The 26,529-nt window shown below is 41.4% G+C and overlaps 1 protein-coding gene across 1 annotated transcript in view; it reads right to left on the bottom strand.

Moving 5' to 3' along the window:
* The window catches only part of pcdh11 (protocadherin 11), a 73,627-nt gene extending 49,196 nt beyond the window's left edge, over positions 1–24,431 (bottom strand). The window contains exons 1-3 of the mRNA XM_076103634.1: positions 23,892–24,431; positions 15,602–18,109; positions 11,117–11,162 (exon numbers count right to left, since the gene is read on the bottom strand). Of these exons, the coding sequence (XP_075959749.1) occupies positions 11,117–11,162; positions 15,602–18,109; positions 23,892–24,431 (3,094 nt within the window). The remainder of the gene's footprint in view (positions 1–11,116; positions 11,163–15,601; positions 18,110–23,891) is intronic.
* Positions 24,432–26,529: the final 2,098 nt, after the last annotated feature.

Below are 26,529 nucleotides of genomic sequence, written 5' to 3'. Positions count from 1 at the left end.
AACAAGATCCTCTCAGTGCAACCCACCCTCAAAAGGCAGACATGATCTCATGTTATCCATGTTTCCCCCAAAGCATGAAGGCACATATGCATCATGTCAATGAGACCTGGTCTAGGATACCCAGCCTTTTCCGTCATGATAAATAATGTATCAAGGAGCCGAATGGAGTTCAATTGAGACAAATCCAGGATTCAGTGTTGCATCATCATCTGACGCACTCGGGTTCACTCACTTGATGTTTTATTTTGCCTGTATGTGATGCATACTTAAGTACTTCGATGTATTTGCATATGCCATAAGAAACTATGAAAACTTCTTTATTCATCTTCTTGCATTGGCTCACTGGCATTGCTCTGCATTACTGTGCACTTTCACTGATAGTTGCCATTGAACTATTTGTGACCTCAGTGACTCTCTCCCTCTGTGCAGTCAGCACCCATAGTGAGTACATAGCAGTATTGGACACATGAGTAGCAGCATGCTGAGCACCAGTCATCGATTACACTATATATCATATTGTTGCCCAATGTCGAAAACAAATGAGGCCAACTGAAGCGTAAAAATGTAGTCTTGTGGTTCATATCTGCTAAACAGCTGGTTGCATCCAGAAAATGATGTGTGGGAAGAATTACTCTTGGCTACTTGTGGAGTTGAACCTTTTTTTTTAGATTTGTCACCAAAAATCTAAAGACCGTATGTCATGTAAGGAGAGAACAACATGTTTTTTTGCACCTCCTAGGACAATGGGGTACTTAAATACATTTAAAGTCTGTTCCCGCAGGTGTATTTAATCATCCTGACACTTTTCCCAAAATATGTTGTCAATGGCCAATGTTTGCATTGAGGAGGAACCCCACAAAAGACTCCCAAAGAATTTGCAGACATTGGTCGATGCGAGTCACTGGGGGGGTCAAACAAATGTGGTGTGCCTGGGTGACCTTAATCACTTCCAGGTTCATCCAGGCTCGGATTTCACTTGTGTGCCTTATTTCAGGTCACTGCCTCAAAGTCAAAGTAGGGCACAGTCATTATCTGAGGGAGCATAACACAATCATCCACACAATACAATAAGGTCGGCACAATTCACTGAAGTGTTGTCCATTACCTCTGGGCTTGAACACGTGTGCTCCATCACAAGCGGCGCCTGTCTGTATGTGCGGAGCATTGGTAATATATGTAGTGAATTTGTCTGTAATACATGTGCAATTCTCCTGGAGGCCTGGGACTTTCTCTTTTGTTGAAAACAGAGGATGTAACCTCAATCACAGCGAAACACAAGCAGAGGAAAACTGATTTGGAGAAAAACATATTGGTCTGTACATGGGATCTAAGAAACAGAAGGAGGTGAAGCGAAATTGAAAACAAGGTGATGAAATGGTGTTTCCGATCTAACTATTCCAATCACATCGGATTGGCTACAAAAGTATTTATTGGAGAGGAAGACCATCAAACACAAGGATTGTGAAAGTGGTCAGATTCCGGTTTCATTGGTTTTACTTGTAAAAGATAGTACCGAAACTGCAATATCCTTACCCGGGAGAAACTGTAAATGAAGTCAGTTCTTTAAAAAAAAAAAAAGGTAACAGTTATAACCAAGACATAACTGCAAAAGAGGTATCTCAAGGGGTGTGTGGGAAGCACCAATTTCCCTCAAAATTCATGGCGCGGCATGACGTGAAGCCATTTCACTTCATAATGACTGTCTGGCCAAGCGACAAAGACATCTGCAACAAAACAAAACTGTCAAAATGACATGTAATCTGTCTGATTGATCTGGGGAATGAGTTGCTGCTCTTTTTTGAAGACTTCATGCACATACATTCTTTATGAGCATCAGTGAATATCACACACATTATTTAAGAAGACACTTCAAAAACATCTCTGATTCTATCGTGCTTTCATGTTGCAAGCTCTGGCTATGCTTCCACTTCATTGTGGAAAATGATCTCGGGCACTAAAGCTATATTTTTTACATTAGCTATTGTATATTAAAAGCAACATGCTATTCAGTTCATTAAAGTGGAGCTTGCTCCTGATGGAGAAAAGTGATCAGATCAAAACTTTGTTAACAGCTTGTTAAAGAGATGTTTGTTTTGTTGTGCTGTGGTTTGCACTCAATGAGCCAACAGTGACCTAACATTGATACAGGTAGAGATCCGAGCCATTACAATGTGCTGTATAATTTGTGTTACCACTGACATAGCATTAGCTTTTTTTTGAGGTTCACCATCCATCATTCTCCGCTAATGGCTCTTTGCATACCTCCAAGCTGATATGCAGTTTTCATACACATCTGAAGCACATGACATGCAGTGCGTTTCTATTACGAGGAAGCACTTACAAAGCACAGCACTGATGACAAGGAAAAAAATAGTAATTACGGCATTAATCATAGCAAGTACGACACAAAGTTATCAAGCTGTGGATGTAGTTGCAATTATAACGTGTACTGTTCGTGGGTATTGTACAAGCTGCTTTGAATGTAATCAGATATTCACATTAGAGTGCTTTTCAAGCATTCACTTTGAACCCTTTTGCTTGTCACTGGATGAAGTGAGAGCACAGAAAGAAAATCGGCATGCTGTTGTGTACGTGTGGATTAACTTGCACTGTGTAAATGTCGCATTGGGGGCCTCTGCTTGTCTTTTGTGTTTTCTGCCCCAGATTGAGCCTGACAGCCATGTACAATATCCTGTTATAGAACACACAACTGCACAAAGGACGCCGGAAAAGCATCAAATGCCTTTGGTGAGACTGTCCTTCTGTACGTCCAAACCTTTCCACAGTGATCCTACTTATGTCATGGGAAGCTCTAATTAGTTAATGGGCTGATCTCATCAGACAAATTCTTTTGTTGCGAGAGTCCAGTACTGAGCTGAGAAGATTGCCAGAGGCATAAGATTTGAGATGTGGGCTTAGAAGCCCAATGTTAACAATTTAACCGCTTGTATGTAGTCATGCTTACATATTGCATGTGATCAGAAGTATTGCATTACCATAGTTACTGAAAAGACATGATACTGCATCTTGTAGTTGTCACAGTGAAATGATATGCAGTGAACTCAAGCACGTAAGAGTTGTCCTGACATCTATTGTGATTCTTTCTTTTCTTTTTCTTTTTTACTGCACAGCATAGAAGAGAAAGGGGCTTGCCTCTGTCTGTAGTCAGAAGAAGTCAGCACACTCACTGTTCAGTCCAGAAGTGTTACAGTTACCCTGGAGTAGATTTCCGGGTTCATAGTGTGAGTGTCATCAGCATTGAGGAATAAGCAGCTTCAAACGTGAGTACTGAGGATATGACTCATGGCATGTCTTCCCGTGCCTGGATGTGGCATGTCCACTGCGCCGGAACAGGGGGTGTTTTAAAATGCAGCGATTAGCGCAGTGTCCAGTTAATTTTAACAGGGTTTGCAATGGGACTAATCAGGAATTAAGAGTCGGCATCAACTTTAAATCGCCTTCCTTACGCATTCGTGGGGGGATACTGTCAGGATAGAAAAAGGCAATTGTCTGCGGCCTCCCGATTATCCCCTGCAAAAGCCTATAATCTGGCTGAAAGTACTTAAAGAGTCAAGCAGCAAAATAAACAACATTGATTATCATTCCACTGTTCTTTTTTTTTTCAAAGTGGAACATGCAGAAAAGGGAGGGGGTTGGGGGCTAAGGTTGCACCTTCCCCCCTTCAATGCCATCTGCTTGGGCAAATGTTAAGGCAGGCTAAATACCCCCTGAGTCCTCTGTTCAAACCAGATTATCAGCTATTCTAAGGAGGCGGACGAGCATCTTAATCATCTCCCAATCTCTTTTACAAAAGCAAATCAAGAATTCTGCACAAGGATTACCAGGATTAAGGAGGAAACAGACATAGCTCTCCTTGGACAATGTCTTAAGTTGCAGCCTCTCAGTCTGGCAACCGTCAGCATGCAAACATGCAACAACTGCATCCTGTCGCGACACTGTCCTTAACACCGGTTTATTCTCTGGAGCTAAAACATCACCTCCAGGAATGGTTGCTTTTGTGACAAATGGTATAAGGTTAACATTTGTGCCACACAACACAACTAGTGCAGCACTACAGCGTTCAATTGCATTCATTTATGACTGTTGGAACTCATTTAGTGAAACAACTCGGTTACGCTTCAGAAAAGAGCCTCTGCTTTTACAATATTGACAGCATCACAGAGTATTGAACAATGACCCTAAGTGGGACGTGGAACAGTTTGGAAACTGCATATATTAGCCCCAACAGCATGATTGATTGCCGGACAGGTTTTCCACTGTATGCTTCAAAGAGGATGAAATGAGGGCAAATTTCAATGCAAATAACCTCTATGCGGCTGTCACAGAAGTCCACAGAATGCTGATGCACTTCGTAGCAAAAACAAAATGAATACATTTTGCTGTCTGTTTACTGTTTTTTGGTTGCGCACTTGGGGGGGATTAGTGTTAAATCTACATGGGCAAAACTATGGTTGAAACCTTGTGTTCAAAGAGGGGGGGGGGGGTCTCCTTAAGAGTGCTTGTAAAGCTCACTTATCCCTACTGTAACAACTGGAGTAACATCTACTCAATAAAAGCAATCAAGCGCTGACAAAACCATGTCAAAAGCAAGTACATCTCCAAACCTTCAGAGTCCCTGTCAATTGTGAGGGCATTGCTAATCCGACACGAACGATCATGGGGGATTTCTCTACCTGGGATATTTTAGGGAAGACAGAGACACACGACTGTCTTGCAGGCACACCGGCAAACGCTCCTTGCACACCAGCAACCACTGTTTTAGATCACACTTTTAACAAGGAACAAACAATTGTACAAGCAATCGATGCTCCTCTGATCCCCGCTCCACAGTCACACCTCGTTTAATCAACAGAATTGTTTTCAATGAAAACAATCTCCGGGCTGTAGAGCTACTCAGTGTCTCAGAAAGAACCACTCGGCGGGCTTCCACACTGATTTGATTGTTGCACACACAAAGGTAGCTAGACCACCGCAGCTATGGGGGATGATTGAATTATTCAGTTTGGCAGAGATTTGGCAGCAATTGTGTGGAGTGTTGCCTTGAGTGGAGTGCAACAGAAAGACAGCATCTTCTTGTTTCCTGCTCCACTGCACAGCACATGCATAAATAGCACTTGCTTAAACAGTCAGTATTGCTTCAGGACAACTTCACATCATTCTCTGGAACATGCTTGCTGCTGGGCTAATTGACCTACACCTCTCCACAGACACACTTGGCATTAAATGATCAATTTAAAGCCTTTATCATATTCATACTTTTAACACTTAAACGAGAGGCATTGCTTTTAGTAGCAGTACACAATGCCAAAATACCACTTCCCTAAGTAAGAAGGTGCTACATTTGATATTCAGAGCATTAATGGAGCAGCAAACAGTTATTTTCTATGTAAATGGAGTAATGGCAGATGTTACCTGCGCAGATAATGAAGTCGCTTTGCCTCAGTGTGGGTAGTTTCTCCTTGCTTTGTTTACATAGCAAGGCTGGCTGCCAGTGCTTTTAGTGTATGCTCGTGCTTGTGAGGGTGCCCCATTAGCTAGCGCATGGCCGCTACTGCGCAAGCGCTGCGCTCCTACGGTGGTAGCAGCTAATAACAGCGTTGTCGCGGAGGCGTCGCAGGACCTTTGCGTTGTTGACACCGTTTGCTGGATTTGGTTCCACTTAGTCCCGCCCTACTGTGCTGTGATTGGCTAGAACTATTGTGTTGTCATTTGCAGATTGTCTCGCGGTAGCCATGTGCTTTCCTATGCTGTGACAAGAGTGTGTGAATGAATCATTAAATTACATTTTACTCATTAAGCTGCTGGCTAGTTAGCTAGCTAATTTTCTCATTCCACTTTCATGCTAAACATATTACAGAAATTGAACACACATACGAGACGTTGCCTCTGCCAGATATATCCTCAATTAAAGGCAAACAACCTACTTGGTTAAGTTTAGGAAAGGATCATGGTTTAGATTAAAATAAACCCTTTCTGGCAGAAAGCCTTGAGGGCAAACTTCCTCCGTGAGCAAAAAGTAGCCCGGTACTCTTGCCAAATGTACTAGCCACTCACAGTACAGTAGTAGTCCCTCACAGCACAGTAGTGAGGGACTTGGCAGAACACTCTCTGGGAATAATTCAACGCCCGCGAGTCATGTTGAGAGTTGTTCAGAAGCAATAGAAATGCTCCCAAGCTTGTATTTAGGACTTTTAGGTAATGTAAATATAAAACATTCAATGAAATAAGGACCATTTACTTTGACAAGTTAATTTCTGTAATTTCAGAGTTCAAAGAGCATGACTCTCTCAAAATTAAAAATGACTCCTAGGAGAAGGAGACAAGCTACCTCTTGCTGCTCAATATGAATCAACATACCACAACCTGAGGGACAGTGAAGGGCCTAGACACACACACACACACACATAACACGGTGTGATGGGATCTGTTGAAATGTAATTGGAGAGATGATTTCTGAATGAATTATTCTGTCCCTACGTACAATCCACAACATTACTGTTAAACTGGAGATATGATATAGCTGCTGTAGCTCACCCCTTCATCCTTCCCTAAGCATAAACCATTCCTCAGCACAGACGCTAAACATGCATAGGATATACTATCAATGTAGTAATAATGTTCATATTACTATTCATATTTTGTGATGGTGTATTGTCCAAATATTTAGACAAATTGTATTTTGATTCTTTGGGGACATTGTTATTGAAACGTCCATGCCAATAAAGCCTCTTTGAATTTGAATGTTTCCGATGTCACCACTGAAAAACACCCTGATGTGTTAGGGTTTGATGAATGCGTGAGTGGCTGCCAAAATCATCAAATCCATGACTTATCCAAACTGATCTTCAATTACTGATTTAATTTCAAGTTTAGAAAAATGTTGTAAATTATCCTTAGTGGTGCTCAGGTTGCTCAGTGCACGCTGCTTTTAAAAGGTTAGCTGAGACGGCAACTGCAGTCTTGAATCGTCATTCTATACCATCCGCAGCAGATGACTGTGATCTCGGCGGACAATGTTAGTTTGTAAAATCAATGTAATGAGAAGAGAAAAAAACTGGGTTTTGCCATCTTGATAGCTTCTTTGCAATGTTATCCGCAGAATAACAAATAGGTTCTGGTTTTTTGTTACAATTATCAGAGGGGAAGAATTGATAACGGGGGGGGGGGGGGGGGGGGGAGGTACTGATTGTACTGATTGCATTCTCAAGGTTGTTGAAGGTTACTGGGCTTTTACCACTTCTATTTTTCTTTATATGTAGATTCTGATTCATCTTAAAACATATTACCGTACTCATAACTGTTCATGAACATGTATTCTTGATAATTGCAGTGCATTTAAAGATTTTATATAACAGGAAGCTACTGTCTGACAAGCTTTACTAGAAAAAGGCCGGTAGCATGTGAATGGTAAAAAAAAAAAAAGTCAAACAATAAAAAATACAATTAATGAAGACCATATGGATAGCCTCACCACTGCAGCACAATTAATTGCTTTGTGTGTCTGTGCAAGCTCTTCTGGGCGGGTCTGTATATGTTTCTCCATCTGCAGACATATTGCATTAAATGTAATCAAACATAATACATATAACTAGCTTCCTGGCCTGTTAGACGACATCGAATAACTGCGGCTTCCTAAATCATGAATCAATATGTCATGAAGCAACTCTGGAATTACTTCCCTCAGTGACGTACTGTAATACAACCATGGGCCAACCTTTAAAAGTCCTTTTACAGATGGTAAAAACACCGGGAATGCACTTAATGTGAGCCGACTAAAATCACAAGCGCATGCTGAGACCCGTAACAACTGCACATTTCTGTGAGTACAGAGGAGCAACAACAAAATGGTCCAAGGACAAAGATATTGTCTGTTATAAACTAGAACAGCAACTCCTGCTTCCACTAAATATTTTTCTTTCCTCTTTCTCACCTTTGGCTTTGCACTCTGAAGCAGAAGAAGAATGCATTTATCGCCCACTCTATCCTCATGCACAAATGTTAAGACTCATTATTGCTGTGGCTTTGTTGTAGTTTTTTTTTCTAAATGTATTCATGGGTCGTTTGAAAACATTTCATTGCTTAATTATGAATAACAAGAAAAGTCTAATCATAATTTATCGAGCTCAAAGAGATACAGCTACCTTATGTTCAACCCGAGCTATGTGTTTTTTTTAAAGAAAGAACGAGGCATTTAGCAGGTTTACATTTATCTATTAATAGAAGGCTGACATTTATGCACTCTCCATAAGAGAATGCTCTACTCGACTGTGCATCATTTTCTCAAATCACCAAGGACAACTTCCCCGAGGGAACTGATTATCTCTTTCTCAGTGTTGAAATATGAGGTAACTTTGATAAGCAATTAAACATGTTTCTGTTGTCTCCTCTCTTGCTTTGTTTTATGCCTTTCAAGTCTGTATTTCTGGATCAAATCCGCATAAACACTGCATAACACAATGTTAGAGCAGCGGTTATTGCACCCTCCAGCATCAATCTTCCTCTCAGATGTGTAAAACCCTGTGTTTGTGTACTACTGTACATCATAATAGCGGGGTTATCATTATCAAATGATCATTATCAGCTCTCATGGAGGAGAAACGGGAAAAAAAAAATGGTGTTCCAAAAAAAGCTTTTCTTCTGCTGTTTTCTGTCTGTGCACTTCAAAGGATGTGCTCTAACCAAATTTCCATAACTTTTTTATTTGTAATCTGTTCCTAATGAGAGATGTATAACCATTTCTCCATCTCAGTCTCCTACTTAAGTGCGTTGCAAAATGTAGAAGAAAAGGAGGAATGGGCAGTTTTTCTCATGCTGAAATGGGCCAATTAATGGTGTCCAAACCAACACAGCTGCACATACGTCTACAGGCCACAGCCTCTTTGACATATACTATATGCTCCTGGCTAACTGTGTATGAAAAAAACAAATGATTACTCTACAGTGTGTTGTATCTCATTTTAGTCTTACTGTTATCATAAAGCAGATACAGTAAAATGTGCAGAAAACTGAACTGACTGAAGGCAATCTCAAGGCAATGAATAAGAAGAGTCGTCAAAATATGCAATACAATGCAAAAGACTTTAATAAATTTCAGAAGCGCACACATACATAAACAAAACATTTACAGTTTTCTCCACACTGGCAAATCAAATTCAATTACAAAGATCATGTAAGGTGCATATTGTACTTCACATTGAATAAAAGTGAGGTTGTCTGTCTCCCTTACAAGGACAAAAGCTCTCCCCATGTATGAGTATTTTTTTTTTTTTCTTTTCCCAAAAGATCAGGCAAATCTAATCATTACACAGTGCTAGGATGCTATGTATATTTCATACTGTGGCTCCTACGCAGTAGTGAATACATTTGATACCATAATTACATGAATATACCTCCTTCAACAAGAACAACTTGCCTCAAAAAGAGGCAACTCGCATAAAATTAAAAGCTTTAAAATAGACATAGTCTGTAGAACCATGACATGTTAAGTCCGGAACAAAATTGAAAAAGGCAGTCCGTGCAGTAATTAAATTGAACTATATATATAGTCTCTCACAAGAGGGGAAACGGCCTCTGGTGCAGTCCATCTGTACATTTCCAATTGAATACACAGGCTATGTCTATTTTAATGACTCTAATTCTATGGTTATATGTATGTGCTGTAGGTGTATTTTATGCCTTACCTATCAAAGCAGTCTTTAGCTTACCAATTAACAGGACTATTGAACAACAATGCTGCTAACCCATCAAGCCATTTATTGGTGTATACTGTAGAAATTATTCTAGGCAGGACAAACTGTACCATAATGATTCTATAGGTGAAGAAACAGTGGAAGCTAAATTATGCTCCGAACAAAACGGCTCAGAAGTAGTAATAAGTGCACCATAGTGGATTTTCTGTCAAACGTTAACTTATTGCTGTTTTTAAACCGAAGCCTGCACTTCCTTTTCAGTTTGGTTATTATTCTCGTCAGAAAATGTATTTTGTCAACGTAAATAACTGCATGAAGTCAAGTCATTTTGGCCTAAGCCAAACAACTCATTTTGAAGACTGCCCGAGGATTATTCTTATTCTCACCGGTAAAATCACTTCTGAATTGAAAGCGAAACACAAAAGGTCAGGCTTAGTGGTCTTCAAATCTGCCCTACATAAACAGCTTTTGATTATAACCCCAGCAGTTAGTCCCTTGTGATTGTGGCTTAGCTCAAAGTATTAAACTTGTCCTACCATTCGCCCCACTGTAATAACAGCGCGGCGATCGGTAGCACTGTTGTAAATCACTACAAATGTGGTCGTATTGTGGGGCCACGCATATTTCCGTAACGTTAGCCACGCTCTTCACTAACCACGCTACCAGTGGCATCAAAAGTGGGACAGAAAGAGGCCAAAGTTGACAGAAAAGGTACACTGTGATGTGGGCTCAGTACTAATGTAAGCCTACAGGTTGTAGACCTTGCAGCGTAAATACACTACAAGTCATTACTTCCATGAGCGAGCCCAGAGAGAGCAACGTCAAAAGACACAAAAATCAGAAAGTAAGAAAATAAAATGGCCACCACGCAGTTTTAAAAAACAAAGCAAAGAATTGGAATCAATAAATATAAACACCATCAACTCTGTGACATACATAAATATAAACATAATTTACAGATCTACTGACTGTATTTAACACCTATTTTACAGAGTGGGTGCTGGAGAGGGACATGTTTTGGAGGAGGGGTTCAGGGCATACAGTATCGTCCTCACTGACACAGGTAAGTAATAGCATACGACTCAATAAAGCATTTTTAAACTTCCAACGGATTCACAGGTGGAGCTTTGTCAAGTTTCAGCCAGGCAACATGAAGCGTCTCTCGTTTTCTGAGAACCCCCCCCCCCCCTCACCCCTCCAAGTTCATCTTTTCTCTCGGTTGTATGAAGAGATGGGGTTTGAGGCAGTAGAGACAGTAAAGTACTTGTTTCACCTCTTCAGCTCTCTCCTTCCTTCTTTCCTCCCTCTGCCCTCTCTCTCTCTCTCTCTCTCTCTTTTCTCTCTCTTTCTCGCTTTAGGTAGTGGGAGCTAGAGATTGATTTTAATCCTGTGGGAGCGAGCTGTACCTGTGCCACAGAGTGTGCCATAGTGTGGTGGTTTCAGTGCCGTCTCCTGAAATATAGAGAGACAGACAGATATAGGGAGATTGTAGTTACAATATCATCGAGCTCTGAGCAGCCTAAGCTGTAGCCTTATCAGTGTGAGGCTACACTGAACACTGAATAAAAAATCTCCGAAGAGAGCGGAGAAGATAAAAAAAAAAAAAGCATTCTTCAAGGCACGGCTGGCAATCAAGTCATTATCTTGTCAGGTTTCCTTGAAGAATGCTACAAGTGTCACATGCTTGTGCATTTTCCTGTACTTATCAGAGCATGCAATCCAATTATCACTCCCAATTTCTCTTTTTGTCTCCCACCACACTAGTGCAGCACTCTTCATTCCCCCTCAAAAAAGCCATTTGGATGAATTTAGGCCCACTCTTTCTTTCGAACCCTTGCCAGTGGGTCCTCTGATATGTACAGAATATGACATTTTGTTGTTCCTAAGTTTAGCAACACATCTGCCAGTATCTGAATCGGTAAGAAATCTGACCTGATGGTGCTTACATTAGCAAGGCACAGTGATGCACATAATGCAATGACTCAACAGAAATACAACAATAATAATAAAAAATAATAAAAAATGAAAATAAAATAAAGCCACAATCAGTAGCAAAGATTTAATACTGACATCGGATTTGATTAAGAAGCCTAGTTAGCCTTTTAAAATCATGGCTTCTACCCCTGGCTATGCACCCATTATGAGTCAGCACAAGCGCTTTGTCATCAGACCATGGGTGGCTAGTGTGAAAGGCCAATACCTTCGCCCACACAAATAAATGAAGGGATGCAAATATTGTGTTCAATGCTGCCCTCGTGATGCAATCCTTTTTATAATGTGATCTGTTTTTATGAATAATATAATGAATTGCATTCTAAAGATGGCATAACTACAACACTTATGGTCTAAGGTCTAACTGCAGTGCACGTGTGTGTGTGTGATACTACAAAAACACCAACAGCAGCTTATCTTACATTGAGTCACAGGAGGAGTTTTGTTAAGCACTGACCCTATGTGCTCCGTGTGCCCAGAATTATGGGCCAAACAAAATAATGTATTAGCCTTTTTATGCCCTTCACATTCATGCTGATGTGTGAGATCACTCAGGCAGGGTGGTACTCATTTGATCTGCCTCCGCTAAAGCACATGCACTCACAAGAGCTCCTCATCACTGGAGGCAGATTGACCTCTAATACCATGGGGGTAGGGGTTAAAAGAAAACGATGAGATGTGTAAAAACTGAACAGAGTGGTGAAGGGAGGGAGGAGGTTCGCATTTGCGAGTACAGCTCTCGCTGAATAATGAAGCCATATGGTGACACAAAGCTGTGGTCTCTGAAGTATTTTAACAAGCTTTACTCGTTATCAGCTACATCTGTAAAGTCCCTGAAAACATTTTGGTGACCTTCAACCATAATCATCTCCCCCTTTGTGCCCTCCACATTGTTATTCCATGGGTAGGCTTTTAGTCTTTGCTTTATTTTCAGCTGCTTCAGGTGCGTGGGAGGGTGTGGGGCAAAGAGAGATCACTGTAAAGGCCCTAAAGCACCATCTGTCACTCTGATGAACAAAAAAGAAAAGGCGAAGACCTGCCTGTGATCTTTAGTTTTGGACTTCTGGTATTAGGTTTAGGCTCAAAGAGAGACTGAATAGCTGGCATTGACGGACCAAATGTAGCTTTTGTTTTAACAGCCACATTTGAAATAATCTCTTAAAAATCTTTGTACCTCCTCAGATAAAAGCGCCAACCACACGTTTTGAAGGAGTGCTGTTTTTTTAAGTGTTCTTCTTTAGACTTTAGAAAACAGAAATACTTTAAAGGAGCACAAAGATGAAATCAAGCAACAATGGAATTATAATAGCTTTGACAACCAGCTGGTCATCTATTGTCACATCACTTTGGATCCTGACAACGCGACTCTCACAAAGATAGTGCGTGGCATCACTGATAATCTTAAAGGACGGCTGCCTTTTTTCTTCTTATCAGCCTCATTCCAAACCTAATTACGGTGATTTTAATCATACTGTACTACGAGTGATTAACCCTTTAGTGCATTTAATTAACCTTTGCAGCCACCGATTCTCCTCAAGCAAAGCTTCATGCTATTTTTTTTTCATGACAGGGGCTTTAAATAAGCACACTTAAAACTGGTGGGAAATCTAATGTCTAAAGTGGGAGTCCTCACTTTTCAATTGCTCAAGGGGACAGAAAAAAAAAAGATATATTATCAGCTTAACATCACTGATGATATGGTTGGTGAGTAGAACCAACGAGGACATTTGTTTCTTGATAATATTTAAATTCTGGGAGCATGTGGCACCAAAACATTTGAATATTAAACTGACTGAACCTGACCTCTCTTTGAGCAATGAATAAGTATACAGTCCCTTAGAAATAAACTGATTCAAACAGAGCCTGAAGATTTGGTAGGATGTTTACTAATCATATATTCATTGATTTTTAAATTATTTCGACAGAAATACTCCACTCTGATCAGCAACATAAGTGAAAATCAATTTAAGTCCATGATGCATAAAATTCATGATAGAAAATAATTCAGAATTGTAGAACACATACTGAATATTTCTGCATATTTCAGGGCAGTCATACCAGTAAGAGGGGAAAATTGTCCTGACAACTCGTCAGTGTGTCGTATAAACACATTATGAATTTAATCTTTGGTACCAAGGGCATGTAGCTGGCTTATGTATAATGTACCGTGGCAGATAGCTTTTAACCAGGATTTCAAATAAAAGGTGGATGAAGGGAATGACTATCAACTCTGTGTGGGTGTCTTCATAAATTATCCTGAGCACAATACTTCACAGGATCAACAGTCATTCTTCAAAACTATGCCATGAGGAATATTTGAATGCTTATAGATGTCACACAGAAGCGTACTGGGAGCAAAAAGACAGACATGAACCAAAGATCTGAAAACTGTGTGCAATATAAGGCTAGACACAAACAAAAGCAAGCACCTCATCAAACAAAATCAATTATTGATGCAATATCATGAAATTGACCCAGAATTGGATGAATGGCAGTTGGGATAATTATGATCAAAACAGTAACAAAAACGAAAGCCAATGCAACAACAACAACCAAACCCTAAAATAAAATCACAAAATGAAACACAAAAAAAAAAAAATGGTTGAAAATGGCAACAATTTCAACTTGATGTTTGACACTGAGGGGAAATATGGATAGAGACATAACCGTATAAATAAATTGCTACCCGGTGCGCAGCCTTGATTGTGCTGGTGATAGCAGGTCAAATATCAACTCGTACATATTGGGGATAGAATGATCTTCAGTATCCTCTCTAACACAAACTACAACACATCACAGCAGCCATTACAGCCTCTCCTATGTGAGGTAATTTAAAGAATGTAGAAAATGTGTATCTACATATGCCATTTATAACAATAATGGGGGGTCATTAAAGTAGAGCATTTATGGGCTGAATGCAACGTCTGCGTAGCAGGCTTTTTATGGACTACTGCTCCCTTGGTGTTTAAGTATATTGGTCTCAAGGCTCTGCGTCACCTTGATCTCTGTGACCCCCTCCCCATGCCCCAAGAAGTGCTCAGTCTTCCCCACAGTGCTCTGCTCTGGCTGTCAACACTGAGCAAGGCCACCTCTCCTTAACTCTGATTTACATTTATTTCCCTCACCAGCTTTTATTTATTGGGGCACTTCGCATTTGGCACATATCTCTTACGGAATCATAAGCCCTTTGCTGTACCTTGGCATTCAAATCAGCATTCTCTCACAGAAAACCTCACTGGCAAAAAGGCTAAGACAGCACCTAATAAGGACAAAATCCACAAAAAGTGGGAGTATTTATCAAGTTGTTTTAGGACGTTAAGATCACTTTTTTTTGTTTTGTGCTATTACCGTCACACTTTTTCCGCTGCCATTTCTTTTTTTTTTTTGATATGCCATGTTTAAACATGTCAATCAAATATATTAGCACACACCATCATTCACCCCTGACCTCAAATACATCAGTAGAAAGTTCAATCATTGCCGCCTATCCCAGGCTCTTCTAAATCAGGCTACATTGCCACCAACCACTCAGACTGAAGGTAAAATAGCTAGCCATCATAATTGCACTGCTGCCATTACTCAAGCTTTTGAATATGAAATTAACCTGCATATTTTTGTAAATGATTATGCAATTATGAGTGCTTATGAAGGAGGGTGAAAACATGAATTAATAACGCTAAAGTGACAGGTTTGCTGCATTAATTGTGACAAATTGTGTTTTATTCTTTTCATTTTTAGGTGCAAATGACATTCATGTAGACATGGTCATGGTCTGTGTGGGAAAATCCCTTGGCTCCATGCTGCCACCCTCCCGCTTTCACATCACCTACCATGGGACAGTAAGGGGAGTGTGAGTGGGGACTAGTGTGGGTGGGTTTAAAAAGGAAGTCATGAATTACCTGTCGGGTGGTGATTTGCCCCGCAGTCTTGAATCCCCCCTGACAGCTGCACTCTGAGACACTGTATGGGTCGGAGCTAGTCGATGAGCACTTGGAGAGTGAGTCACAGCCCACCACGAACGTGTTGTCCAAGGGGAGTTCCTGGATCACATGGTGTTTCTTTGGGGCCACTGGAGTCTCCGGTTTGATTTGAAATGTAGGCTGAGGGGATGCGGATTTGTAATGCTTGGCTAAATCTGGGCTGTCAGGTTTGAAGGTGGTGGGCGTTGTGGCCCAGTTGTACTTTCCCATGGTTTGCTCCTCTAACTCCACAGGGAGATCCAGTGTGCCATTAACATGCTCATGGGTGGGGTCGTCAGGCTTGGATTCATCTATGGTCACAAAGTTCAAGAGGAGGCTCTTGGGGGATCGCTTCTTTCTCTTCTTCTTCTTCTTGATCTGACGGTTGTCTTGGTTGGGTGACACCCACTCGCCACTCTGCTTGCCCTTCTGTACCACTTTGTGTCTGGGTGTCTGTCGGCAGCGCACCAAGGCAGTCACAAATATCACCAAGATGACAGTCATGGTCCCTGCTATGATTGCTATGACAACAATCACATATCCATTGGTTTGAGTTGTTACCTCACTGTCCCCTATGTTACGATCCAAGGGTGTCTCCATACTTTTTCGCAGCTGTTCTTGGATAAAGGTAGCATTTGACACAGTGTCATTGACAAACAAGTGAATAAGTGCGATAGCATTTAATGACTCAGGCTGACCCAGATCTTTGACTTTGACTACCAGCCTATGCAACCCCTGATCAGCTGCCACTATTTTCTCCTGCAGTGTTATGTTACCCGTTGTCTTGTCGATGGCAAAGAGACCTCGAGGGGAGACCCTAGATGTGATGATGATGCTGCTGATAATGCTGTACTGCAGCTCAGCATTCATACCTGTGTCATTGTCAATGGCAAACACTCTGGTGACCACAGCGCCAGGGGTGATGGTGGTTCGCACTAGGTCATATGAGTAATTGGAGGATGGGATGACGAACACAGGACGGTTGTCGTTCACATCGACTACATTGATTGTGACCTTGGCGTAGGAGGAGCTTGGAGGTTGCCCTCCATCAACTGCCTTGACCATAAATGTGTAGGAGCTTTGCTGCTCCCTATCAAAGGTGATATTGGGCTTGATCACACCGGTTTGGGGGTCGATGATGAAATTATCTTTACCGTTCAAAACGGACAGGGTTATAATCGCATTATCTCCCGCATCTGCGTCCGTCACTGTGATTAAGCCCACAGTCCCATAGAGAGGCAGGTTCTCAGGCACATAAAAGTTGTATTCAGGGTGTGTGAAAGCTGGACTGTTGTCATTAAGGTCCTGGACGATTAGCCTGACAGTGACATTGCTCTGCAGGGACGTGGAGCCATTGTCCCTCGCTATGACAGTGAATGAGTACCTCTCCTGCTTCTCTCTGTCCAGTCGTTTGCCAACGGAGAGAATTCCTGACCGTCTGTCTATGTTAAACCCGTCAGGCGCATCAGGGCCAAGAGTATAAATAATCTCAGCATTAAGTCCGCTGTCTGCGTCAGTGGCGCTGATTTTTATTAACTGTGTAGAGGGGTCATTGTTCTCCGGTATGGAAAGTTGGATTTCCTGCTGGGGGAAGATGGGTGCATTGTCGTTCTCATCCTTGATTTTAATTAAAACCATCGCTGAAGTGTTCAAAGGAGGCGTCCCCCTATCCGAGGCCACTATCTTAATTGCATATTCTCGAGTCGTCTCATAATCTAGGGGGGCAGCTGTCTCTAGTAAAAATTGGTCATTAAAGACAGGCTTCAATCGAAAAGGAACATCGTGGTCAGTGTAGCAAGCTACTTTACCATAAAGATCTGCATCCTTGTCAGTAACAGTGATGAGAGCTATTTTGGTGTTGAGAGGAGCATTCTCAGACAGCAGAACAGTCCCATTAACCAGGTTGATAATGTAGCGAGTGTCTATGGAGGGAACATTGTCATTAACGTCTGTTACATTAACAATCACTGTGGCTCTGGAGGGGGTGGAGCTGCCGTCACTGGCAAGGACGATGAGTTTGTGAACAGGAGTTACCTCCCTGTCCAGTGGTTGCTTCACAGTGATCAGTCCTGTAGAGCTGTCGATGGCAAAGTGACGTTTGGTTGAGGCAGAGATCTGGCTGCTGAAGGCGAAGTGGATCAGTGCGTTGGAACCCAGGTCTGCGTCCGAGGCGTGAAGCTGAGCAACCGATGTCCCCATGGGGGCATTCTCTGGCACTGTGACCTCCACATCACTGTCCTTGAAGACGGGGCGGTTGTCATTGACATCGGAGATGGTGACTTGGAGGATGGCGGTGCTGGACTTGGGTGGGTTGCCACCATCCTCTACCTTTATCTTCATCACAAAGGTGTCCTTCTGCTCGCGATCCAGGTTGTGCTGAACGATAAGCTGCGGCCACTTGTCCCCTTCAGGAGTCTCTATGATGTCTAAGCCAAACTCGCTGACACTCTGCAAAGACAAGACAACATTTTGTGTTACGCTTTTTCTCATTAGTACTCGTAATATTCAAATGTGAACCCCACTTCCAAAATTGTACCCACATTTTCACTTTGTTAATGACAAAGAAAGGTAAGGATCACAATAGTGATGTATAATATATTCTGAGCTATTATAAATTATACATTTGTCAATTGTCTTAGAAAGCCAAACAGCTTGTCGAGGTATTTTCTTAGGTTTCTCAGGTTCATTTGTAACCCTTGTTGGGATCAGGCTTTTAGGCAGTGATGAATGTCAAGAGCAAATTAAATGGCCCAGCACGTTTTTCAACAAGGCAGCTGCTTCTTGGCTCCGCATTGCTCATCTCAGTACGGCACCCGTTAATCAAAAGCCTTTTCAAACACGCTAATCATCAGATTGTTTTACTAATTTCCCCCCTACACTGTACAATACTTGCCCCAGAAACGTAGAAATTGTCAGATTATTCATATTTTTTACAAATGTGACCAACCATTGCAGTAAATCAAGTCCCTCCACCTCTCCTTGCAACTACAGCTTGAAGGGATTCATTTACCTCTTTAGCTTCCTTTCCTGTTTTTTCACCCTACTTTCCTATCTTGTGTCAAGTTAGAATAGAGCAGGCAGCCTTGCAGAATTTTATTTCATAATGGGAGAGAGAACGCTGGAAATGGAGACAAAACAGTGAGCTCCCGTTTTAAATACACTGCAAGACCAGATCACCACAGATTAAGAGAAGGGAGTGAAAAACCCTGCATATTAGAAAGGCTTTTTGCTCAAGAAGGGCTAAATCTAGGCAAAAGTAAAGCCGGAGGAAATTGAAAACAAATGCATAAGTAATCCCCATGAGAAACCGGAGGAACTGGCACCGGCTGTTAAGAGTAATTGCCTTCCTCCCAAAAAACCAGCACTAATATTTACAATTTCAGATGGGGTACGGTATGGATCCATAAATGTTTTCAAATTAGACAAGAGAGGAAGGAAAGGAAGGGCGAAAGAGGGATACAAGTGACAGAAAAGGAGAGAAAGAGAGAGCAGGGGGAGGAAATAAGAAGAAGATCAAGCCCATGAATGAGCTGCATGCACATTATGAAACAAAGAAGCCCTTTGAAGCTCTTTCAGTCAGAAGTAGTTTCATGGTAAAACAAGAAAAAGCATCCTCTTTAAAGAGATAAGCTTCATGCTGCACATAATGTTGGAAGAGATTACTCTGTCTAGGCACAGCTATCAAATGAGATTAAGATATATACATTCTCCTCGTTCAAGGAAATAACATTTCAACCAAATTGTGAGTCGTCAGTAGATTTTAAAATCTAGAACCGTCCTCGTGCCAGCGTAGTGTTGTAGCCGACACTTGGAAACGTGCCGCTGCAGCACGTAAATTATTATGTACTTTAAAAAACTGCTTGCCAAGGGAATGTTGTCAACATGTCAGTGATTGACAGAACTACTTAAACCAGCCAACACTGCAGCAATGATCTTTCAGACCTTATTTTGTGATCCTTCTGGCAAGCAAGAGTCATTTAGGGATAAGCAGTATATACAATATGTGTGGAAATCTAGTGAAACTGTTTGATGGAGGAACTGTGCTGAATCTTCATCGCTTTGCAGAACTATTTCTGCAAACACCGAAAGGTCCAAGGCAACATTCTGGGGGCTCCATTGCTAAGCACTACTCCATCCACGCAGAGCTCCTCAATCCCCAGTTGTTTGAATAGTTCACACATTCGGCACAGTATCTGAGTATCTGCTGCACTGATATTTGGCAAAGCCGGATTTAATAGTAGGATGTTGAGTTAGAATGTGTCAAAGGGAATGCTGCACAATGATTTATGAGCCAGCATTTCCTCTATGCTTTTGTCTTGGTTTCACACAATTTTACAACTGACAAGACGGCACTCAGCGCATTTCAATAAGTTGAAGGGAGCTATCTTTCAGGCTGTGCATCCTCCTGAATGCAGAATCAGCCTGGTGGATTGTGATAAGATCTAGGGCAAGCTAAGAAAAGGCCAAATACTAGCATGAATCACTCACTGGAAACCCTAAGGCTGAGCGAGAGAGACGAAGCGCTCTAAACGGCTAAGTATGACCATTATACCGTATTCTCTTCCAACACACATGTACTGTACAGGTACATGTGTTCCTGAACTTTGATGACTTGCCATTCATTCCCAATTACTGGTCTTGGCAGCGATCAGAGAGGGATCATGGCACTCTATATGTGATATGTGCGTGGTACACAATCTATTCACAGATGGCTAATTTAAATGAAAAAGGGACACTGAGAGAAGCAGTGGTGGCTGATGATGAGGGAAGGATGACTCCGAACCCCGTTTTGCAGACAGCGCCTGATCAGTGGATGCATCTTTCAGTCAAGTTGATGACCTTATTAAAACTAAGAGGAGACTGAGATCGGGCTGTGAATATATCAGGAGGACTCTAGTCACGGTGATGCCCATGGATAGGGCTAACTGGGGAGGGCTATTCATCACAAGCTATAGCACCTCTTTATAATGCTGATAGAGACTCACCCTCTCTCAGTCTCTCGCTCTCATTCCTCCCTCATTCTTTCTCTCCATCCCTCATCCACTTTTGCCCCTGGCCATGATCTCATGCATATAATTAAGACAAAAGAAGCTAGGAATTGTTTGTCGCTTTTTGTCAACCCTTAGAAGAGGATAATGTGTCAAAATAGGATGCTAATGAAAACTGGAAGAGCTTGACAGTGAGCTCTCTGCCCAAAAACCCTATTCACTGCCTATAGGCAGTATGCAATGCATTAATCTAATTTTTCTTGCTACTTGGGAAGGGCGCTTGAATAAATTTTGCATCTTCAAATGCAAAGTTAGCATCAGTTTAGGAATAAAATTATTCAAGCTCAGGCTTGGAGTGCCAGCGAAAAGACCACTCCATTCACTCAAAAATAGTAGGCACATTTCTGAAAAAAATGATGCAAGGGAAATGGTAGGTGGCAACAGGTTAAAGCTAAAAGCCCTCCAGATTGCCCAACCGAAATGTGGACAGCCACTTCATCATCCACTTCATCAGTAGAACATGGCTCAACATGAAATTACTGGAACACGATGCACGCCTTAAATGTGTCTGAAGATGCTGACATAGATGGAACTTGGATTATTGTAGTGGGTGATTCTGGCAACTCATAAACCAATGAAATAAGGATAGAGGCCAATGTTTGTGAACAGTCGAAGTCCCATGCAACATCAAGAGCAGAATCTCCTTTGGTCTTTGGTATGTTTCCGTGTTGGCCTCTGAGTTATCCTGTGAATACATAAAGTGATCTAATCTGCTTTCATGGGAGATCCTCCTCCATCCATGCATGTGATTGGTAACTCTGACCTTGACCATTTCTTGGGACACCTTCTCTGCCGTTCTGGTGACGTAGACCACCACTACACAGATGGCAGAGTTTCATTCAAAGGGTAATTACACCATTATGTGCAATGCCGGAGCACTGTGTGCGATGAAATTACCCGTTGTCCCTCTTAACTTTGGAAAAGGACAAAGTTGTACAAAAAGAGGCTACCACGTTTCTCTCATTCTTTCTGTATGTTGACAATTCAGGCATGCTACATGTGGAGTGGTGGACCAGAGTATGGCTCACTGTGCTACACAATGGTAGCAATTTCAGCACCGTGCCTCGCACAACACAAGGAAACTGGGCAAACTATCGTTGTGAGGGAGCTTCTGAGACAAATCTCACAGGACCATACAAAGATAGTCCTAGGGTGGCTTAGCGGCCAAGAGCTATTCTAGGAAATGCTTGCACATTCCTTCCCCACTAAACCATCGGCTTTCTACTGCACTTCTGAAATAAAAGATACCAAAGGTTGAACATGTTCCTGGCTCCTTTAAAGATTTTCCCTGTGTTTTACTCATATGGAACCTGGAACACAAGGAAATTAATCTTGAGTACAATGAGAATATAATGAGAAGAACTGAATCAGGGACACAGTGCCGAGGTCGCTCTAAGAACAATTCCCTGCATAAGATAATACAACCACAGTCTAGGCGAGGGTTTTAGAAAGCTTTATATTGTGAAAAGGGCAAAGAAAATGATTGCAGATGATCATCATAATGAGCAGGACATTTGGTTGGTGATTTTCCAGGCATGAACAATTCACGACATTGCGCTGGAGAGGCCTTGGCAGTGGGACTAAAAATGTAAATTGGTATTCGAGGCAGACACGGAGAGAAACGATTCTGTTCATTCCAACCCAGTGTTAACTTCATGTGAGACTCCAAGATGGACATGTCATTTCTGTTTTGCACCGTGCTCTCAAAATCTACGAACCTTTCTTTATTTATTATGTTTAGGGTTTCCTCCAGAGTACTTGCATCTCTCTCTTTAATTACACTTTATTTGTAAGAGCTCATGTCATCTCCGATATCCATCTATCCACAAAGCACAGAGTGTTGTCTAGACTGCAAATGAAGCGTCCATGATATCATCCTACATTTCTGGATTTAAGGCTGACTCCATTAGGCAACATAGAAAATTGCACTGCGGTTTAATAAAGCATCAATTAGATGATGAAGAATTGTTTTCCCTTGTTCTGCATGAGACACCTATTAACATAATACAGTATTCTCCTTCTCACATATCTACTTAGTTCAGCACATGTAACCTGTTGTTGGAAATTGGACATGCAATATATGCTTTGTGTGCACTTTCTAATGCGTGTTCTCAGATATTACTATACATGGTGAAAACGTCCCCTTCTTTATAGCCTTCTCTCATTATGAAATAAGGCATATGGAAATATTAATGGCTGGTATAAAATATTGTAGGCCTTATGACATATTCTACTTTATGAAAAAGTAGGTCCAATATTCAAAGCGTCAAAATGAATTTCCTACTTGGAAATAGACTACAGCACTACACAAGCAATATAGCAGGTTTACAGGAGAAGCTGTACTGCAGAATCTAAATCATATTACATGCAAAACATATGATAAGAAAAATCTGAAGACAGTAAATATTGGAAGGACTTAATGATTACAAATAGTCACCCAATCAGACCCCTGGCATGCTGCAGGCATAGCAGTGTGTCAGAATCCTTCAATAAAATGTGTGCAGACTGCTATTCTGCCTGCCTTCCATAGCTATTTGAAAAGACAATTCATTTCATACTTTCTCACCCGTTTTATCTATTTGTAATTGTTTCTCCAAGACATATTGCTACAATGGTCCTTGGTTTATCAAAAGTAATTGTTCTGTGCTTGGATTTCTAAAATGCCTAAAAGCGTTTTATTCTATTAAGTCCATAAAGCAAACCAGTAACTTTGTACTGTACCAATAACATGAGGCTCCAGGCCTGTATCATTCACTATCAATATCGTTCACTCATTCACTATTGAATTCAATTAACATGAAGATGAAGATACTTAAGTTAGAAATTACGCTTTGGGTACTTGGGTGTTTATAATTTTGTACTATCCAATTACAGCTGAGAATTCAGTAAATATCCAATACAACAGGGATGTATGGGAGTCATGACTGGAATGTACTGTAGCAGTCCTGGTGTTAAATAAACAGAATCAATATTCATAAATGAACCAAATGGGCCTTCAGAAATTGACTTTATACGAACACAAAACAGTGTGATTTAAACAATTGTTTTCTTTTATAGAAATCCCCCCTCGATTAATACATATTTTGTCAAAATTAAGATAACTAAGGCCACCCTGAAACACAACAAATACCTATTAATTTTCACTTTCTATATGTGAGAGATGAAATAGGGGTGAGCCTCACCTTGACCAGTTCATAATGTTGGATTCCATTGATTCCTACATCAGGGTCAAATGCTGAGGGCACTGGGTATCGAGTGTTGATGGCTGTGTTCTCCGGGATGGAGATGTTTATTACAGTGGACTGGAAAAGGGGCGCGTTGTCGTTTACATCCTCGATCAGGAAGCGGATCTTTACCAGTCGGAAGATCTCATCCGGCAGCACGGCCACCTCGATCTCATAGAAGCAGCGTTTCTCAGCGAAGACCCCTGAGCACAGCTTCTCCCGGTCGATTCTGTGATTGGTGGTGAAGATCTCCCCTGTGTTGGCCTCCACCCTCACCAAAGGCACGTCGCCTGTCTTGTACACAGGCTTGAACTGCAGCGGTGAGGACAACCTGATGTTGGGGTCCAGGTTGAGGTCCAGGTCCTTGCGCAGGTTCCCGATGCGGACGTTCTCTGGCTGCTCCTCCTTCACCGTGTAGTCCCTCTCCTGGGCCTGACATGGCAAGACCACACAGGCGAGCAAGACCACCAGCACATGAGCCTGACTTCCTAAGTCCATACTCAAGACTGGATGGCAGCAATTCTGCCAAAAGAGAGGTGAGACAGAGAGAGAGAGAAAAGAGAAGAGCAAAAGACAGAACATACAATGTCAGTGCACAAAACGACATGGCATTCAAGTTCTGCTGTAATTAGTACTTTTTCCCCCTCACGGAGAGTTTTCAACTTGACCTGTTCATCCTAACTAGTTATGAGCGCACATCCTTTGTATGTCTTTCAGAGCAAATTAACGACGGTTTTACACAATTAACCTTTGATGACATCCATTGAGCAAGGAGACACGTAAAGGTTAGTAGTTCACATTTTCCATCAATCCATTTCATCGCTGTAATGAACCATTTCATATTTTTATTGAGAAGTATGAAAGCGGTGGAGTCCAGTGTTGTGATAAAATTCTTTGCTTTTGAGAGCTTGCTCACGAACTACGTGCATGAAAAAATGTGATGAAGAGAAAAACTTAACTCGTATCCGAGTCAATGTCAGTCATTATGGTGCAGCGGTGTCTTCATAAACTGCACCCCACATCCAGACTTATTTGGAGGCAGCCGAACTGAGCCTTGAGCATCAGTGCACACACACACACGCAATAGTACCGCTTGACAGCAGCTATTAATGGAAAACCTCATTTGCTCCGAATGCAAACAATTGAGCTCTCAAATATTTCATGAACGCCCATGTGTGTAAACATACGCAGAATGATAAGAGCGCAGTTTAGAGTATCTGCTGTGGAAGGAGACAACAATGTGTTATTTACTGCGGGTGCCGGCATCAGTCAAATTTGTGAAATTGAATCATAACTTAATTACATCCTGACGAATGGTTTTTCCAACATCAACTGTGAACAGCTTTCAGTTTACTTTTTGTGCCGAGTGATGCCTAAGATGAAATCGTTTACCATCACTGAACAGTAGTCATTAATAGATCTACTTGTCTTCGGTTGCCACTGTATTTCATGCTGTTGTTCTACAAAATCTTGAACTGTTTTATATGTGCAAATGCTTGCCAAAGGGCAAGAACCCCACTTGCCAACAACCCAAGTAGGTCATTGGAAGATGGAGTCATACTCTGCAATGCCTTCCTGCCAGTATATGCTAGTATGAAATATTGACTACCTTCCACCAGTTAGCGGCATATTTAGTAAGTTATTAGGGGACTCACTTCATGCAGTGTGCTAGCTCACATTTGGATTTGTTCATTCATTTAATCAATTCTTGGATATCGTTAATAAATGAAATTCCATAATTATCACACAGCTCTCTATAAATGCTTGGCCACACAGGCTTTAATTGGCTTTTGGCATTACAGTGGTGGTAATGGAGTTTAATTATCAAAGTATATTCATGTTCAGTGGGTTTTTTAGAAGTAGAGTAGAATTGCATTACTGGTCTTTAGATTGTTGAAGTGTGCAATGGCGAATCAGGGTGAAGCCACCAAGACAGCGCTATGTTTACTTCTCATAATAATCCTGGCTCCCCATGTGTATTCCAGCGCAATATATTTAACGACTAATATAAGTTCATTGCTCATATCCCACTGTGTATTTAGGTCCACCAACCCCCCCTGAGTGTTTATCAACTGCAAGATTTTCCTCAAGATATTGGTTTATATTCATAAGGCAGCTGCCTTGAAATCAAACGTCCATTTTCTTCAAAGTATGGCAAAAATGTATGACAGCCATCACACCAACGATGCACAGCTGGTGCTGAAAATGCATTCATACCCCACAGTAACAAGGGACCACAAATAGCTCTCTGGGAATCATAATATTTCCTACTTTATGAAATTCCCATCCATTTACATGAGTCAAACAATATCCTGTGGAAAAGGTATGACGACCTAAACTGCACTACAGGGGTCTTCTAAATTGCCAAGGCAACAGCGTTCTTATCCATTGAAGCTTTCGGCCTACCGACAAAAGGGAATTGATTAAAAATAAGAATTTAATTAAGCTGGTTTTGAATCGGCAACAATTGCAAGGCATTCATGCAGCCTGTAAAGACAGATTTCTTTTCACACATTTCATAAAGCACATGAGACTCATTAAACAACAGTGTGACATGAAAAAACATGGCTCTGACATTGATCAGTGTGAGGGCAAT

The sequence above is a fragment of the Anarhichas minor genome, unplaced genomic scaffold, assembly GCF_050575085.1.
Source record: "Anarhichas minor isolate MPS153535 unplaced genomic scaffold, ASM5057508v1 ptg000028l, whole genome shotgun sequence".
In the NCBI taxonomy this organism is placed as follows: domain Eukaryota; kingdom Metazoa; phylum Chordata; class Actinopteri; order Perciformes; family Anarhichadidae; genus Anarhichas; species Anarhichas minor.
The sequence above is the reverse complement of the archived record's forward strand: the minus strand, read 5'-3'. Positions and strand labels throughout refer to the sequence as shown.